Here is a 19,576-nt window from a genome sequence, read left to right on the forward strand (position 1 = left end):
TACTAGAGTTATTTTTTTGTTTATAAAAGAAACTTTAAAAATGAGAAAACTTAACTGTGGACATGATATGAACAGATTCTATTGTGTTCTATCTCTCCCTACTAGATATTCTCTTATTTTTACTTGTGGTACAGTCAGAACATTTAATATTAACTTAGCAATTTAAGTGTTATTTTAAGTTATTGTAGCTATACTGGCTTTTATGAATGGAGTTTATCTAACAGTCCTCTGAAAAGGACCATAATAACTATGAAGAGAAATATTATTGGAGATTTCTGCAGCAGTTTTTATAGCTTGGTCAGGAGAAAAATGGTGGATGATACTTTTTATTTTGGGATCCTCTTACCTTGCTTTTGAGAGCTTAGAGCCATGTCCAAGAGGCATCAGAACAGTTTGTGTTTGTAAAGCTAAAGTCCTAACTAAAATCCCATGTGCTACAGGCAGCCTTTCCTGATACTCTTAATTGTTAAGTGCTTTTACCCTATTGACTATTTGCAATTTATCCTGGATATAAAGGGGGGAGGGGAGGGTGTGTGTGTGTGTGTGTGTGTGTGTGTGTGTGTGTGTGTGTGTGTGTGTGTGTGTGTGTGTGTGTGTGTGTCTCATCTCCTCCATAAAACTGTGAATTTTTCTTTGTTTACCCAGTGCTTATCCCAGTGCCTGGCACACAGGAGGTGTTTAATAAATCTTAATTGACTATTGACTGACAAAATAAACCAAATCTAATTAATTTAAAGAAACAAATGCACTTAACAAATTACTTGTAACTTACAAACATTAATCCCCAAATTAATGGTATAGTTTGAGTCCAAAAGAAAAGTGATCAATCTGTACTCAAAGGTAATAGGTTCGAATCTCAGTTTTGCCTCTTCTGATGTGTATAATCTTGAGCAAGTTCTTAATTTCTTTGGGCCTTAGTTCCTCATCTGAAAATGAGGTGATTGAACTAGATGACCTATAGGATTCCTTCTAAATATCTGAGATTCTATGATACTTTGAATGTTAATAGTTGCACTGTATTTTTGATTTGTTTATTTTACTCAGAGTGAGGAATCATGGAAATTTTCTTCTTGAGACTTTTTTTACTTCTAAAGATCTCTTCCTATCCTCTTAGTGTCATTATCAGAACTACTAATACCATCTCGGCATTTCCAAAAATAAGTCAGGTAAAAAGAGATGGGTAAAGTTTAAAGAGAAATATCCACAAAGACTCACCTGACTTTCTATATGCTTAGAAGATTTTCTCCCTGTAGCTCTTCTATAGAGATTTCCTAAAAATTTCCTCCAAGAAAGCTTGGCTTATGATCCAATTTCAAAAATGTCTCAATATTTTTAAGTGTTTGCTTCCTCACAGTTTTTAAACTTTTCTTTTTCACCTCAGATTTCCAGTTGCTTACAAGACATCTCCATCTGGATGTTCCACTACCAACAAAAACATAGAGTCAAATATGCTCATTATTCTCCCTTCCCAAAATTAATATATCTGCTCATCAGTGTTACTAACTAAATGTCTTCTAAGCTTTTAGCGATGTTGTGATCTTTGATTCCTTTCCATTTATAAAATCGTAGCATCAGAGCTCAAGAGTTGGAAGATACTTTCCAAGCCATCTCCCAAACCCCTTTTGCTAAAGACAAGAAGACTAAGAGTCTAAATGTTTTCTCCAATTTCTTTCTCACATAAAGGTGTAGAAGTGAGATTCAATTCTAAAGTTTTTTATTTCAAATACAGAGATATTTCCACAGTTCATTTTAATTTTCTAAATTTTCTGGATTGTTAGGAAACATGAGATTGAAATACTGTTATCTATTTTCCAGGATTGTCCCTTGAATTCACTTATATTCCAGTTTGGATAAGCACCAGCTCTGAATTGAGAACTAGGTTCAGATGTTGCCTCTGACAATTATGACCTGTCATTATTATGACTTTGAACTAGGCACTCAAAGTCTAGGAAACTCAATTTCTAGAGCTCGAAGAGATGATTTCTGAAGTTCCTTCTTAGCCTAGATTTATAGTTGTATGATATATGATTTCCAATTGTTCCTCACTATAAATTTTATGCTCTTGGTTGCTTCTAACTCCTCCCAACTTATTTTTAAACTATTGTCTAAGTCTAGCTTCAGTTTCTTCTGTGATGTTTTATTTTCTTCAAGATCTCTTATTTTATATTGTGATCTTGCTTACTACTCTATATTCTTTACTATTTTTATCCATTATTAACAATATGTTTCTTTCTATTCTTCATTTCCTATCTAACCAACATTTTTGTCAGCATTATACTGTACCTTGATTATGTCAGCAGCCTAATGACCATCATTCCTTCAGCCTCTCACCCATCTATTCTTTTCATTTCTATTCTAATTCTAATCCATTCTACATACAACTGTCAAGAAAATATTTTTCATTTTCACTATATCTCTTCCCTCTCATACTAGGGATTCTTGGTCAAATATTGATTGGATTACAGCAAGAGCATTTAACATTTTTTACATGTTTCATGAACTTCTTTGACCGTCTAATGAGGCCTAAGGACATCTTCTCATAATAATGTTGTAAAATAAAGCAAAATAACAGGATTACAAAGAATACTTTTAATCAAATGTAGTTATTAAAAATATTTTAAAACATATTCACAGATCAATTCTCTAATTATGTGTATCTATAAATAGTTTCATTAGATTACATGTTTCTAATTATTTCATGAACACAATGTTTATCCCTCCAACTGAATGCTCTATATTACCACAGGGAAGAAATTGTTTTTATTTTAATCATCTCTCATTTTCTTTCTCTTAGTGCTAACTAGCACGCAATTGGGGGAAGTTTTTGATAAATACTTGAATGAACAAATGAATGAATGGGTCAGAGCCAAGTCAATATTTATTTTTACAATGAAGCTACCATTCTTTCTTCCAAGATGTCACTGAATTGTCTTCTTAAAATAACAAGTCCTTTAAAATATGAACTCACCAATTCTTACTCTATCACCTCCATTGCCATCTCTATGAAGCCTCACCCCCAAAAGGGAGGAAACTTAGAAGGCTAATCTTTATTTTATATATGAACAAATGAGTTCTGAAATCCTCTAGAAATTTTTTTCCCCTTCCACTTAGTACAGAAGAATAAGGACCAAAATAAAAGAGTCCTAGTTTCTAATTCACTCTTATTTTCTCTAGACATACAATTTTCCTTCACATTGATTTCTTGACTGAGGAATAGAGGTATTTTTTTCAGATAGAGATGTTAATAGGTATTCATTAAGTATCAATGGAAATTTAAAAGTTTCAATGAAGGGGAGGGGAAATATGGATAAAAGTTGCTGTTGTTGCATGTCTTTCATCACACATAGAGAGTTGGGGGTCAGTGAAAAAGAGAAAGGAGGAAAGATGTCTTTCTAAGCTATTCAATTTGCAAGAAATATCTAGGATTTAAAGTAAGACAAAACTGAAACTAAAGGCCATGAGAGGAAAAATCATCCAGAAAAACCAGTAATGCCTGTCTTCTCCAATATTTGAGTCAACACTAATGTGTGTTTTAAAACTTAAGTAGCTCAGTCTGCACAAGATGACAACTGGATCTACCTGCTTAATTTTCCTACCTTTTTCGATAAATTCGCTATAGTATCTGACTGTCACTAGACAATATCAATTCTTGTTGCATAAGAGGTATGCCACATTGGTTCTATATCCCTAGAAAAGCAGTAGGGCTACTGCTCACCCTGAAAGATTCATGTAAGCAATGGAGTGTGGTATGACTAGAGAGTATGGTTTTGGGAACCTTAGATATGGAGTCATAGGACCAAGTTGTCGATTCCTGGCTCAACTATTTAATTTAATACCTACATCACCTTGAAATAAGTCATTTATCTCTCAAATGATTAGTTCCTTTTCTATATAACTAGAAAGTGGACATAATGATCTCTCTTGGTGCTTTCCAATTCTCATTGTATGTTCCCATAAATTGCCTCAGTGAGAAAGAGTATGATATTTGTGCAATTCTATCATTTTAATTTGTTAACCACTGACAAGAATATCCAATGAAGGCACAAAGAAAAAAAAAATTCTTATGTGATTACTTTCCTAATCAAAATGTGGTGTAGAAAATAAAGACACTCAGTTTCATAAACAACCATAGTAATTATTTCCTCCAATAGCCCTTTGTAATGAAATGCAGTTCAGGGAAGTGCCCTAAGAAAAACTTATCTCTTAACTGCAACTGAGATAATTCCTTCCTCACTAGAGGAAACAAAGAAGCAGTTTTGTCTGTGGGGGGTGAAGGGGTGGGGGGGAGTGAAGATAGGTGTGTGGAGAAAGAGGGGGTTAAGTGACTTGTCCAGAATTATAAAGCTAGTAAGTATCAAGTATATGGAGCTACATTTGAACTCAGATCTTCCTGAGTCTAGAGATGGTGCTCTATTCACTGCAGCACTTCTTTGCTCCAAAAGGAGTATTTTAAAAACCAAAATCCTTGCCTCCAGGATGAATGGATGGACTATTGACTCAAATCAACTAAAAACAAAACAAAACAAAAAAAAAAAAAAAAAAAAAAAAAAAAAAAAAAAAAAAAAAAGGACTAACCACAAATTAAGACACTTTTTTTTTTACCAGCAGTTTGTTAGCCAAGTTTCAAAAAAGAGAGCTGAAAGTGAGCACAGCAAGAAAGAAAATTATCAGTTTAATAGAATCAATATTTCACCTAAAGCAAAATATGTGTTGTGTTTCAAACTTGAATAACCGCCTTAAACAATGCCTATGAAGTGCTGAGTTTAATACAGAGCCCCAGGAACTTGTGAGCAAGATAACTTTGTGTAATTATCAGCTCCATCTGAACTTTACTGGCAATAAATGGCTACAAATGAAATGCATTTGGCCCAAGTAGAATACAGAGCCAAGCTGGGAAACTGTTGCTTGTTTTTTGGAGAGATGCTTTGTCATCTAAAGGCAGAGCCATTGCTTCTATGAGGTGGCTGAAGATGTGAATAGCATGTTTGGGGGAAGCCAAGGCTCTAACTGTTGGTTAGGAAAACCAAGTAGAAACAGGTAATCAATCAATAATTATTTGTTAAGCATCTACTATATGTAGCAAGGCAATGTGAGAGATACTATGAATAGAAAATGAAATTTGAAACAGTCCCTACCCTCAAGGAGCTTGCATTCCATGCAGAAATTACAGCTGAGTAGTAAACTGGCTTACATGGTCTCTAGTATGTCATTCAGTCATTTCTAAATTAAGCTATTTTTTTCTGACCTTAGTTACTAAGGTAAGATTTCTTTTCCGGTAAAGTTGTAAAGTCCTGTAAGACAATTAACACTCTCACAATGGCCTAACATCAGATATAGAATACTTTGACTCCTGGAAGCCTAAGTGTAAGGTCTCATTGGTTGAAGACAAGTCCTTTTTAGAAGCACTGCTTCATTCCCGAGTGTTTTCTGTACAGTGTGATAGCATATATCTACAGGTGAAAAAAGATGCATTTCCTTTCCACAGATAGCAGGCACAAGATCACTCTGTTCTCCTCTTTCCCCACTATTCTCTGAAAGGGTCCCCTTAGCAGTCCAGCTGTGAACCTCTGTAACTTTGATAAGAGCAGTTAGTATGAGTGTTTAATTAAATCCTGGAAGTAAATGGAAGAATTAACCACTCAACACCTCTTCAAATAAGACTTTCAAGTCTTAAACTGGCACCCTATTGAAGAGAACTATTTTAGAGGCACTTCAGAGTTTGACCCCAATCAGAACTTTCTTTTCCTGAGTTGACATTTGTTTTCCTAATTTAGTGGGGAGTTGGAATTTCTCTCAGTTCAGTGCATTGCCCAGTCTTATAAAGGATTCTCTACTGCCTCATTTAGTTGAGTAAAAGTAGCTTTTAAAAGTAGAAATGTTTAAAAACACTGAAAAAACATGAACTTTCAACATGGCAGCCATATTCAACTCAGAAGTTGCATTCTTTTTGTAAATTAGACTATTCATGAGAATAAAACTGTTAACTGAGAGATAAATAACTTCTGATGAACCTTCTAAATCTAAAAAAATTGAGACTAATATAAAGAACCAAAAGTTTATTGTCCTTTGAAATGGAGTTATTTGTATATTTTTGTTTGGAAAAAAAAGACATAATTCCATTTGTTTAAATGGCACAGTTGTTTCCCTTCAAATTAGGTCAGATTTTGAATGATTGTAAAGATATGGTCATCCATTTGTCCCATTTTATTAACTTGCAGTACATTTTTTATTTAATTTGATGACATATAAGGATATCAGGTCCTAGATTCAGAAAGACTCTTCAGAAAGAAAAAAAATCTACAAATATAGCCATGAATATCTTAAATTCCTAGAGTGGAAGTAAACTTCATATTTTCACAATGAGGTAAGAAAACCTCATTCTTTCCTAAATTTTTAAATATCATTTCCTCAAAACTAATTAAATTAAAATTAAGAAAAAAGATAAACAATCCTTATTTATCCAGTATGGTAGACAAAAACAAGATATTGCACTTATCCCTATTTGATTTGGCACTATGGGGGCTAAAAAGTGTAATGGAAAGAAGGCTATGCAATCAATCCTACCATTTCTAATGCAATTTTAAATAAAAAATGTAATACTCAAGTGCATTCTTTATACCACTCTTTGAATACTCAACAGTTAGTGTTCTATTAAGACAGGTAAAAAAAAAAAACTATTTATTAACTTGAACTTTTAACCAACAGAGAATGACTTTATAATATACCCTTGCTCAATGATCAAAACTCTCAACACAGGGGTAGAAGATGAGAGTCCAAGCTGAAACTCGGTACCTAGGCTTACATTTGCATAATCACCTTTGGAAACTCTCTCTCTCTCTTTCAACAAAAGGCAGGAAAAGAGGCCCAAATCTCATCCTTTGTTTCCTAACTTCTTTTATGTTAAAGGGTTAAAATCCTTGCAATGGAAGCAGGTAAATTTCAGAGAACCCAAATTATACATCCCATCCCTTTGTAAAGAATTTCTTTTTTTTCCTAACCCTAGTCTGCAGCCAACTTTTGGCCTAGCTCTTTTGAAAAAGAAAGTCTGCATAGGAGTATCAAAAGAAAATCTTTATAAATGGGTGAAATGCAAACCTTTATAAATTCTTTTCTCAGCAAGAAAATTAATGATTACTGCTGGATTGGTTTCTTAGAGGTATAAAACACTTCCTGCTACTTTTAGTCTGTGACTCTGATGGAAAGAGAAACAACAAGTAATAATAATAAGTATATGTGTGTGTGTGTGTACACACACACACACACACACACACACACACATATATATATGTATGTATGTGTATATATATATATATATATAAGTTGGTTGGGTTTAAAACAAGAGTAACATTAACTGGGTGACCTGGAAAAAAATTCCTCTAAGTTCTACATCTCTCAAATGAATCTATCCAGCGTTCAGGTGAGAATATACAAAGTTCAGGTGAGAATATACAAATCCAAATCAAACCAAAAACAAAACGGGGATGTCATACAGCAAAATGTATGGAGGGTTATATAGGTATAGACATAAAAGAAAACTATCACTGTTCTCTCCCTAAATCAAGTTTGAAAATATGTATATTATAGATTTCAGAGAGCATGAATAAGCAAATGTGTATGGTTCCAAAACTGGATAGGAGAAGAGCTATATACTTAGCTTCAGCTTTAGGGTTTCAGTAATTTTTCTTTTCATTTCAAAAGCAGAATTAAGGTAGATGAAAACAAAAAAACTTGGTTAGAATGTGAGGGCCAGATATTTAAAAAAATGCAGTAGGCACAATATCTATGCAATATACCTAAAAACTATAAGACCACATATACTTGGTAAAAGAGATAATGGTAGGGGTAGCAGGAAAAATATCCTCAAGCAAACCAAAAACTGCTGTTTTGGTAAGGCACATATTTGTAGGAACAAAAATCTTCATTTAAAAAAAATCATCATGGGTGTCTGACCCACAAATAGGTTTCTTAGGGTTGAAAAATACTTCTGTTTCAAACATCCTGCCAAATTCTCAAAGTACAAACAAAACCATTTTATTACTAAGTGACTTTTGTTGCACTATGATCAGTGTAGCTCTTTCTGTTAGAAACACAAAAGTCTGGTCTCATAGAGCCTTGTATTGATTGGACTTTTCTAGTGGTAATGCCTATAGTGGGCTGCAGAGGATTTGCAGTCATTTCAGTTAGGTTCCTACTGATGCAGACTGGAGTCAGGAGAAGGTGGCACTGGACAGCAAAGAAGGAAGAAGCAAGATGCGCCACAAGCATGAGCCACTGTGTATCTCAAGCTGACAGAAAATGAGTACCCCTGCAAGGCCACTGAAGCTGTAACCCACCCATCATTGTGACTGGTTCTTGATTCAACAGCAAAAACCTGCCTGACATACCAGCTGATGATTCTTGGGATGAAAGGAGCTTTAAGGTTTTTTGGAAACCTTCTATTTGAGATGATGTGATGAGGCACTTGAAAACACAATCGAAAAACAACACTGAATTTTTTGCTAGGGCTTTTGAGCAAAAACAAAAAAGAAAATTATATTGGAAATCCACTTCCAAATCTTATCTAAGTAGCATCCAAAACAATGCTACCCAAGACAAAGCCTTTAGATATGTACATAAAGTACATTCATAAAGTTCTGGCTTTAAGAGCCTACACTCCAGTTCTTCCCTAAAGGTGTAGTAAAGACACATGATATTGCAATAAAAGGTTCTCTTACACACCAGATAGACATATACACCAACATATACACACTGATTAGTTCATCTATGCTTTCCAATACAAGCAGCGTGTCATATGATGTCACAAGCCTTGGCACCTTCACCCATTATATGGAACTTTAGTACAAGACGTCAAATACATTGAGCAAGTACTCAGAAAGGGCTGGGTTTGCAATGATTCAGGTGTTGTCTTCCAAGGTATTTCATGAGTGGGATTATTTCCTGAATAGTTGAAATTTTTAAAAATTCATGAACCCCTATATATTGTGTTATATTTTAAATTGTCAACATTGCAAACTCTCCCTTTACCTCTGTTCTGAATTCAGTAAGATCAAAAGAAAAAAAAATTAAGATAAAGGATGCTAAAATAGGTCTATGTCCTTCTCTCTTCTTGAGAATTCTCTCCTTATATTTATTCTCTCTCTCTCTCTCTCTCTCTCTCTCTCTCTCTCTCTCTCTCTCTCTCTCTCTCTCTCTCTCTCTCTCTCTCACACACACACACACACACACACACACACACACACACACAGGAAACACCAAACAACAACAACAACAACAACAAAAACTTCAACATTCCTCTTCTTTAGGTTTATTAGGTCAAATCCTTGCATGAATTGATCATCAAGCATTAGGAACATAATCTCCTATTGGCTTCTTGGTTTTGTGATGCTGGTCATTAAAGAACTATGATCCCATTTTTTTAATACTTAGTTTTTATATAATCAATAGTGACTCAGGCAGAATTCAATTTTACACGTATTTCAGTGATAAGCTTTACTTGATGCCAACACATTGATTCAAAAGACTCAGCATCTGGTAGCTGTCACAATATTTTACAAACATCATCCTGAGCCTTACAGACAGAAGGGAATATTGATTACTCACCATATCCAGGAATGCCTCCTAAAGGGGAAATTATTCACGTGCATCATGTTCGCAGGTCTTCTAACATTAGTATTTTCCCTGTCTTAGACTTTCTCTGCTCTGTTTTTCATTGATGAATTCTACCTCTCCAGCTGGAGCTGCCACCATAGGTGATTATTGCAACAAGTACGGTCTTTTCAAATGCCCCTTTCCCCCCCCACCCTGAAAGCTAACCACAACTACAAGAAACCTTCCAGGATTTGAAGCAAGATTCATCACAGGTCACTGCAGGTATGTGTCCGTCCATTTGTGCTACAACAGCTCATGAACCCCCCGAGAATCATCAGCACAATCCATGAAATCCTAAATGACAAAATAGCGTCCTAGTTAAAAATCCAACTGATTCGAGTAGAAATTAAAGCATTTTCCTAGGAAGGACTCTGGAATGTGGGAAAAGGTTAGTCAAGAGGCAGTGGCTTGTTTTCTTGGTTAAAGGGGTATTTGGGGGGAGGTACAAAACTTCAGATCGCTTTGCCATGCTGTCCTTTAAGGAGGGAGATTGCTTTTTCTTCTTTCTCAGACACATATTCCTGTGTGATCACTTGGATGCAGTGCTCCGTTCGCAGACGTATTAGACAAAGAATGGGGGATAGGGGTGTTAAAAAAAACCATATACAACCAAAGCAAACTTCTCTTCAAAATTACTGGTCATTGTGGGCTTTTTTTTTTTCCTCTCTCTTTTTTTCCTCATCTGCAAAAGTAGTAGGAAGGCAGTGAGCAATTTGGGCTTCGCATGCCAGGATTACCATTAGCTCCTATCAGGCTTTTTGAAGGGGCTTTCATGAGCAGATTCATTTCTGCTGCCTAACTCCATAATAAGGCTGTCTGCTCTCTTTAAGTAAAATGACTAAGCTATTGATCCTCTCACTGCAGACAGAACCTCCTTTAATTTGCTGTTCCCCAGGACCACGCGAGGGCTTTTCGTATTTTGCTTTGAAAGAAAACAAATCTCGCAGCTGTTAAGTCAGATGTTATCTGATAATTTCGTCCCAGCCTTTTTTTTTTCCTTCTCTTTCCCCCCAATTCAGCTCCTCGTTAGTTGTCATTTACTCCTGGGGCGCTGGCATCCTTCAGAAAGGTTCTTGAGCTCGAGCTGTAAAGACATCTGGCATGCTTTTAAAACACAAAGGCAACAGGCTCCCAAAGGCTTGCAGAATTTCCAGCCGAGCCCCTCGAAATCCCCGGAGCCTTTGCTGACTCTGCCCTGGCGCTCTCCGGTTCAGTAGCGGCTCCGGACACTTGCAGACTCGGTAACACTGGATTCTTCACACTCTGCAGTAGAATCATCAGCTTCAGGCTGCAGTGAATGCTGCCCGACTGGGGATGTGCTGGCGTCAAGGGGGCCCTCTAGGTGGGTTCTCCTGACACAGCAAAGCCTGCTGAGCTCAGTGGCTTGGCTCACAAGAGTCCGAAGAGGAGGAGGAGGAGAAAAAAGAGAAGGAGGAGGGAAGGGAAAGAGTGAGGGAAGGAGGAAAGGAGCGAAGGAGGGAGGGAAGGGGGTTAAAGAAACAGATCCATTTGCAAGGAGGCTATTTCTTTCAGTAATTATGAGGCTAAAAAGGCTAAGCAGTTAAAAACCTGCAAATAACCTCAGAGGGGGAAAAAAGACACCTTGGACAAATATATATTATTACCATAAGAGGTGGTGTTTTTTTTTTTTTTTTCCTCCCCTTTCCTCTCCTCCTCCCCTAGAGTAAAGGTGGGGTAAGGGTGGGGGTGGGGAAATGCCTAGAGAGAATTTGAAAATAAAGCACTTGAGTCAAATATTCTTCATCCTTAGAGGGCTTGCTTGGTGATGGGTGAGCCCTCATCTGCAAATGACCACCCAGTGAATTTTTGGACAGGAAATCCTGTGGCAGCCAGTCTTGGGGGAAGTCAGTTATAACTTCAGTTACAATCCTACATGAGGAAAAGCTGCCTGTTTGATTAGGGAGTGTGCTGACCAAGGAGTGTCTAGATAAAACACTGCAACACATATTGTTTATGTGGTATATTTCCTTATTAAGGCTACCCCTTTTGTTATAAATCTCCTCTCCTACAATCCCCTGAATGAGCCCCACTACTGTGGATGCCATATTGGAGCAAGAATAAAATAGTAAACTATTTGAGACTAATAGTAGGTTGACACTCTGGTATCTTTGTCTGAAATTGGTAAGAGAAATGGACTTTTCAATAGTGAATAGTGCACTAAATATTAATGTATCACTTTTAACCAAGGTGCTTAAAGGGCTGGCTGAACAAAGTGCAATTAGTTGCTTCACTTCTAAGGGAGCACTGAATGCTTTGAATACACACCCCATGGGCTGCTTTTAATGGAGTATCCCCCTAAGAGATTCAATCCCTAGGGAAAATAGAAAATAATTTATCTTAATGATAACCAAAAAAAAAAAAACCATTATGTTGAATTAAATTAAGTTTTCACAAACTTCCAAAATATATTTTCATTATAATCCATTCTTCTCGGGTGTGTAGGTTCTGTACTTGGATACTAAATCAGCTTTTCTTCAGTAAAATTTGAAAATGATCATTTTAGTTCTCAAATAGAGATCTTAAGGGAAAATTTTCCTCAATGGTAGTAGGAATAGCTGGCATATGCTAAGCACTTAATAAATTCTTATTTACCAGTTAATTGATCGAAAGCAATCTGAATATAGAGAGTCAGATAGGAAGGAATTATCTTAAAAGAATAAGGAAAAACCAAGGTTTTTCCAAGTCCATACAGCCTCAGTTCTTTTTCAGTCATAGTGGTCCTAAAATGATCTAATCAAGTATCATGAAAGAATTCAAAAATAGGAATATTATTAATAGCAATTACAAAAAATTATATTTTAATAATTTGAATAAAACACTCTTACATTTACAAATTATTTTTAAAAATCACTTTCACATAAATTATTGTATTGTAAGCACATAGGATTATTGTAAGGTAGGTAGGATTCTGAGTCACAAAATAGATAAGTGACTTTCTCAAGTCACATGGTTACTAGTTACCTTCACAAAAGGAACTAAATTCTAAAAGTTTTCCTAGGGCTCTTTAATAATCCTGAAGATGATATGACAGAGAAGCTAAGTATTTCAAAAAGAAGCTAAGTCATTATAAAGGATAGAAATGATCCCACTAAGATGGGGAAACATCAAGTAAATGGTAACAAGAATAAACAAGATAAATTTGCCTTCTTTTAGGACTATATGACCTTTATTGGATACGAGTCCTTCTGATGACCAAAGGACTCCCCAAAAGTGCTGATAGTTACTTCACTTACTACTGATCCTGCCCATATCTCATTTTTGAGTTTTGTGGTAGTCAAAATTTCATTGAACAAATCCCAATTTTATGCCAGAAAACGTGATAGGTGTTGGGGATATAAAAACAAAAGCTCATGGTCCCTGCTTTCCAATGCAGAGTATTTCATGGGGGGAGAGAGGGGTTGGTGGTAATTAATTGATCATGAGAGGGGCTTTGAGAAGAGAGAATCTAAATAGCTAAGGGGATAAAGAAAATCTAAAAGAAAGAAGGAGCAAAAATTTTAAGAAGGTAAAGGGAGGAGATGGAGCCCTCCAGGAATGGGAACACAGCCTAAAGGCATAGAGGTAGGAGGGGGAATAGTAAATTCAGGAAAAGCAAGCAGGACAATTTGGTCAACACACAGAATGAATGAAAAGAATTAATGTGACATCTGGAAATGTGAATAAGGCAATAGGTGAGTAATCTCAAAAGGAAAGGAATTTGAAGGCAATATCCACAATGGGATGGGCATAACTAACTCTCTGAATTGTAAGTGCCTGACACATCTTAAAATACTATGAATATTTTATTAATAATAATCCCATTTGACACTAGCATGGTTAATTAATAAAATGGAGCACTTTGCAAATATGAGTTTAACAAAATGCATTTTAATTATCAGGTCACAAAAAAAAACAACTCTAAAATCACACAATGTTCAAAGTAAGTACATATTTCTAATGAATTTGAAAAGTAACCCAGTTTTAAAAATACTTTTTATTTTTAATGACTATAATATAGAAACATAAATTATATCCATCTAGAAATGAAAGGTACTACTGGTGACTATTAATGTACATATTCTATGCTCAATCTCCTATTAGATTATAAATTTCATCTTTTTATCTCACACTCAGTACAGTGCCTTACATCAACATATTCACTCTTCTTGAATAGGACCAAGGGGGAAGAAATTGTACCATTATATATAACCACCTGAGTTATTACATCCAGGAACATGAACTAATGAGTACCATTCTATAAAACTCAAATCGAAGTATTATGAAATTCAAGGAATAGAAACAGATAAAAAACCTATATGTGTTAGAATCAAAATCAGCAGGGCTATGACTAGACTCTGTACTTGACATATATTTCTTGTTTTGTGAATAAATAGGTTAGGTTGAATTACTAAAAGCCTATTAGAGACAACTGGTAGTTCAATAGACAAAGGATTGGGCCTGAAGTTAGGAAGACCTAACTTCAACTTCAGCCTCAGACATATCCTAGCTTTATGATCCTAGACAAGTTACTTTAATTCTGTTGCCTCAATTTACTCGACTGTAAAATGGGAATAGTAGTAGCATCTTCCTTCCAAGGTGGTTGTGAGGATGAAATGAGATTTTTGTAAAAATACTTAGAAAAGCATGTGTCACATAGTTGGCACTTAATTAATGTTTATTCCTTTTATTTCTTATTTCCTAATACTCCTCTAAAATTGTGAGGTACCTACATCTGCACAGTACTGTTATGCTTTCCTCTTTTCAGCATCTTGCCTAGGGAATAATGTGACTGAATTCCATACCACAAGAGATGGGTTTTCTATAGGACAAGAATAATCTTTAGAGACAAGAAGAAATCTCTTTTAGTTTGGCAAAGTTTGGTAAAAGACTAACTCAATTCATGTTTTAATAGCAGAATAAATTTGGAACATTACATAGCATAAATAACATATTTCACAAACAATCTGGTGTAATGAATTGATGAAATCCTGGACAACTTTTATTCTGATAAGTATAAAAATAAAATTGCAAGGACAAAACCCACAGTTGTGTGAATTCTTTGTTGAGAAACTGAGGCAATGAAGGTAATTCTGGAAAATGATTATTAAAATGCCAACATTTTAACAGATTTTTTACCACTATCTGTGTGACCTTTGATGAGTCATTTAAATCATTTGGACCTCAGTTTGCTGAACTTTAAATAGAGTCAATAAATTAAATGAACTCTGATTTCTTCTAGTTCTACAAAATAATTATATGAAGATTTTCTCTAGACTGTAGAAAATTTTTCTGGCATTAAAAAGTATTTTCCAAGGGGTCTATTACAATGATAGTGTGGCAGAGACAGATATGCAACAGGAATAGGGCTTCTCTATGTTGAGAGACAAGACTGCTTGCAAAGGAACACAGGGTCAAAGATCTTTCTTTGCTCATCTGCCATCTGTACTGTTGTGAAATATGTTTGGATCCCCCTTGCTTGAAGCAAATTCTTCCCTTTCTTATGTATGTTTATATTGCTTCTACTGATGGTATTAAGATCATAATAAAAAAGGTGATTTTTAAGATTGGCAAGTTAATGTCAAAAATTTTGATCCAAAATCTAGCTGGGCAACAATTTAGAGGTCCTCAAACTTTTTAAATAGGGAGCCAGTTCACTGTCCCTCAGACTGTTGGAGGGCCGGACTATACTAAAAACAAAACCTTTGTTTTGTGGGCCTTTAAATAAAGAAACTTCATAGCCCTAGGTGAGGGGGATAAATGTCCTCAAAGAGGACCCCTGAATTTAGATGATCATATACAAATGAATGCAGGTAGACTGGCAAATGGATAGAGCACCAGCCCTGAAGTCAGGAGGACCTGAGTTCAAATATGATCTCAGACACTTACCATGTCTTAGCTGTGTGACCCTGGGCAAATCACTTAACCCCAACTGCCTCAGAAAAAAACAACAACAACAACAACAACATAATAAACCATGTTTGACAGACAAAAGTGTCTTTTGAGATGTTGTTCAGTCATTCAATTGTGTCTAATTCTTTATGCCAGGGATTATAGCAAGTGAATACTGTCCATGGAGTTTTCTTGGCAAGAATCCTGAATTCCTTCTTCAGTAGATTAAGGCAAATAGAGATGACATGACTTGTCCAAGGTTACACAGTAAGCATCTGAATCTGGATTTGAACTAAGTTCTTCTTGACTTCAGGTCTGATGTTGTATTCACTAAGCCACCTAGCTGCCTGCATTTTTGAAGTAGCAGTATAGAAATATTATCATGCTATTTTATAGATGGGTAAACTGATGTATTCAAGGTCACCCACAGTAGAAGGGCCATAATAAATCACATTTATATGTGGATTTAAAATTCATAAATTACTTTCTTCATAACACACTCCTGCAGGAGATAATGCAAGCATTATAATCAACATTTTTAGAATGAGGAAACAAGGACTCAGAGAAAAGGAATTTGAGCAAAGTGATAGAACCAAGATTCAAAACCCTAGATCTTGACTTCCTTCATTTCCAGAGTTGTTCCATACCACCAAGTTTTCTTTTAGAACTACATTGTTTTCAGTGAGAATATAAGATCCAAACTAATTTTAATCAAAATTATAAATAATATATATTTAACATTTTCTTTATCTGGCTTAGCCAAAAAGCTTTCAAAGTCTAGCTCCAAGTTTGTTCTGAGTTAAAGCCTTCCATAAGAGGTGAGGAGTTGAACTCACTTTAGCTTTCACATTTTTACCCACAGACGGGCACAGAATGCTCCTATCTGAATGTTCTCACTCTATTTTTTACTGGTAAAGATCAGCTGCCTTAGGTCGCCCATGTTGAAAGCTCCTTGAGGACAATCTATTCTGTCTTTTACAAATTTGCACATAGTGATAAATAGATAAATATTAGATGAGTGAGAAAGAGTAAACCAGTTAATTCCAGACATGCTTGCTAACTATCAAGAATAGGGAAGCCTCCTTCAATAGGAAAATTGGTACTCAGCTGACAAATAAGAAGAACATTTTTCATTATAAAATTCAGCAAAAAAGTGCACAAAATTCTTTTTACTCATATTAAAAACTGCCCTTTCGACAGAATAGGAGTTTCTAGTTCACTGAAGCTGGCATATCTTGTATGTGACTGCCACAAGCACATGAGAAGAGTTTCATTTATAGTAAGTGCTACCCAGAAAGGACTTTATAGAAATTCAGGCTTCAGCTTTCTGGTTATTTAAGAGCTTGCCCTTATGAATATGATTTCTAATAATGAAAACTCATTCTGAAGATTCACTTGACTCATTCAATAAATATTTATTGAATATCTACTATATGCAAGACAGAGCTATATGCTGGGTATAGAAAAATGCAAAAAATGTTACCTGATTTGCTTTTACTACACTTATCTTCTAATGGGGTTTTGACAGTAGGGGAAAGCTATAACAAAGAAATAAATTGATATAAATCAAGATATGATATGACAATGTTAAGGAGAGCTGTGGACAAAGTGGGCCTAGAAATTTGGAGGAGTGGGAGTCACTTTATAAACATGGATCGATCAATACAATAAGACAAATGAACATATTACTAAAAAAGAAACTGAACTCTGAGTAGGCAAGAAACAGATAACAGCCCTGGAGACTAATAAAACCCAGTTTACTTCTCTCAACAATGGCCACTGTATTAGGTGTCTTTTAGACTTTCTTTACAGGTGCCAAGAGACAGTCTGTCTCTGGTATACCCAATGATGGTGATGAAAATATAAAAAGCATATATAAAAATAAATACATAAAGAAAAGAAAAAAAATAAAGACATAGACTGTCTTGTAAATCTGCCATTCTGGCCAAATGGCTAAATGCATTCTATAGGATACTTTTAAAATAAGTCTCCCTTAGAAAGTATTCTAGTTGTTCAAGTAAAACATGTGGTTACCCTCTGCTGCTGAATACTAGAATGTGCAAAATTGCTGTTCACTTTCCTGGATGAAAAGAAATGGATCAATCTCAGGGATATTCTGGCATTCTTGACTCTTTGCCTGAGAAGAGCAAAGCAACATAGTAATAATAGCCATTCCTGGATTTCTGACAAGAAATAAATATTTGCATGGAGGTTGCTTATATTTTATCATACGTGTCAGCCAACTGAGAGATGAAAATAGTATTCTAACATATGTAAGGAGTCCAAGATGACTATGTGTTGTCTGGGATTTCTGTTCTATTTCTGCTTTTTAATCCAAAGCAGTCAGGTTATGTAGTGAATAGAGTATTGGAGCAAGGAGTCAGGAAGACCTGAATTCAATTTTGGTTCCAGACACTTACTAGCCTGTGACCTAGTTTGCCTCAGTTTCCTTGAGTGTAAAATGAAGACTTTAATAATACCTACCTCCCAAGGGAACAAATGAGATAATATCTGTAGAGCTCTTAGCACAGTACCTGACACATAGTTGGTACTTAATAAATGCTTATTATCATGCTTTTCCTTCTGTTCTGAACTACTTTTCGCGCCTGTAGTGTTCCTCTGGAAAGTACTTCTCTCTCCTCTCCTTCTCCTTCACTGCCCTCCTCCCTTCTCTCTCCCCCTCCTTTCTCTCTCTCATATGTGTGTGTGCACACATGTTCGAATTATTTACATATGCACACCATTTCCTCCCAACAGAATGTAAGCTATTTAAGATCAATGCCTGTTTCATTTTTATCTTTGTATCTACATCACTTGACACACAGTAGGCGTTTAATAAATGCTTACTGAATTGAATTAAATTGAGTTTAAAAGAATATTGTTCCTTTATGATCAAATCCTTTCCCCCATCCACCCACCCTCAGCGAAAATCAGGGCTCTGGGAAGGAACTGTGTCTTCCTCTGTTTTTCTAACACTAAGTTCATTGCTGGCACTCAGTAAATGTTAACTATTCTGTTGATAATGGTGAATTGGCATTTCTGGGGTGCTCTATACACAGCCTGGGCTCAGCTGCTCAGCACATTTGTAACTGAAAGGAGAACAATACTGCATGTAGCAAAGGTTTAAATACTTCCAAGTCAGGAAAAAGTTAAGTCACATGCATGTTGAATATCCAAACTATAATTGAATGATTACAAAAATTAGTTGAAAAGGGAAGGCATTCTCCAAGTGGTTGTTTGGTCTACATGATATTAAGTAATTTATTTGATTAATTTTTCTGAGTGATATGAACAAATGTACTACTTATCTGAGATAAAAAGCAATCTTTAAGCGATCTTGTGCTAATTCCCACATATAGATATTCACAAAAGGAAAATTATTACTTATAAAGTCAATCACTGAATATTTCAGAGTAGACTTAAGCAAGCTCTCTAGATAGCTCTTTAACATAGTTGAGAATAAAGAAATTGAAATTCTTCATATCACAAAAACAGTTTATATTATCCAAACAAACAAGCAAATTTTGGAGGGGAAAATCCAATCCAATCAGGAAAAAAATTACCATTAACAAATCATTCAATAAATTATAATTCATAAAATTTAAGTGATCCTTATAAAAACCATTAAAATTATTTAAAAATGTTTTTATCAAACAAAATTTTCTCAATATATTCTTCATCTGGTCTTAGATTGGCTGGAAGTGGATGAAACCATGGCAAAATGTATAAAAAGTTTTTATAGTCTTCTTCAACATTGTAGCAAACCCAGAAAAAATGACTTTTTTTTTTCAAATTTACTTCATACACTCAGGAGTTTTAAAAAATGTTATACATCTACCAAATAATCAGAAAAGAAAATTTCAAATGGCATCTATTATTTCTTGAGAACCAAGAGACTTAAAATGTAGTTGCCATCTTTACTACATAATCTACATAGGACTGCGATGAGACTGAAACTATTTTATTGCTATCTGAAAGCTGTGATAAGGAAACTCCTACCAAACCTGATCAACATCTCCTATGCAACTTGCTCATTTAA

At 35.3% G+C, this 19,576-nt stretch overlaps 1 protein-coding gene across 1 annotated transcript in view; it reads right to left on the bottom strand.

Annotated features, from left to right (window-relative positions):
• The window catches only part of LOC127557716 (cAMP-specific 3',5'-cyclic phosphodiesterase 4D), a 650,198-nt gene extending 638,287 nt beyond the window's left edge, over positions 1-11,911 (bottom strand). The window contains exon 1 of the mRNA XM_051991033.1: positions 9,601-11,911. Within this exon, the coding sequence (XP_051846993.1) occupies positions 9,601-9,647 (47 nt within the window). The 5' untranslated portion in view covers positions 9,648-11,911. The remainder of the gene's footprint in view (positions 1-9,600) is intronic.
• Between the last annotated feature and the right edge of the window lie 7,665 nt (positions 11,912-19,576).

Source organism: Antechinus flavipes, chromosome 1, assembly GCF_016432865.1.
Source record: "Antechinus flavipes isolate AdamAnt ecotype Samford, QLD, Australia chromosome 1, AdamAnt_v2, whole genome shotgun sequence".
In the NCBI taxonomy this organism is placed as follows: Eukaryota; Metazoa; Chordata; class Mammalia; order Dasyuromorphia; family Dasyuridae; genus Antechinus; species Antechinus flavipes.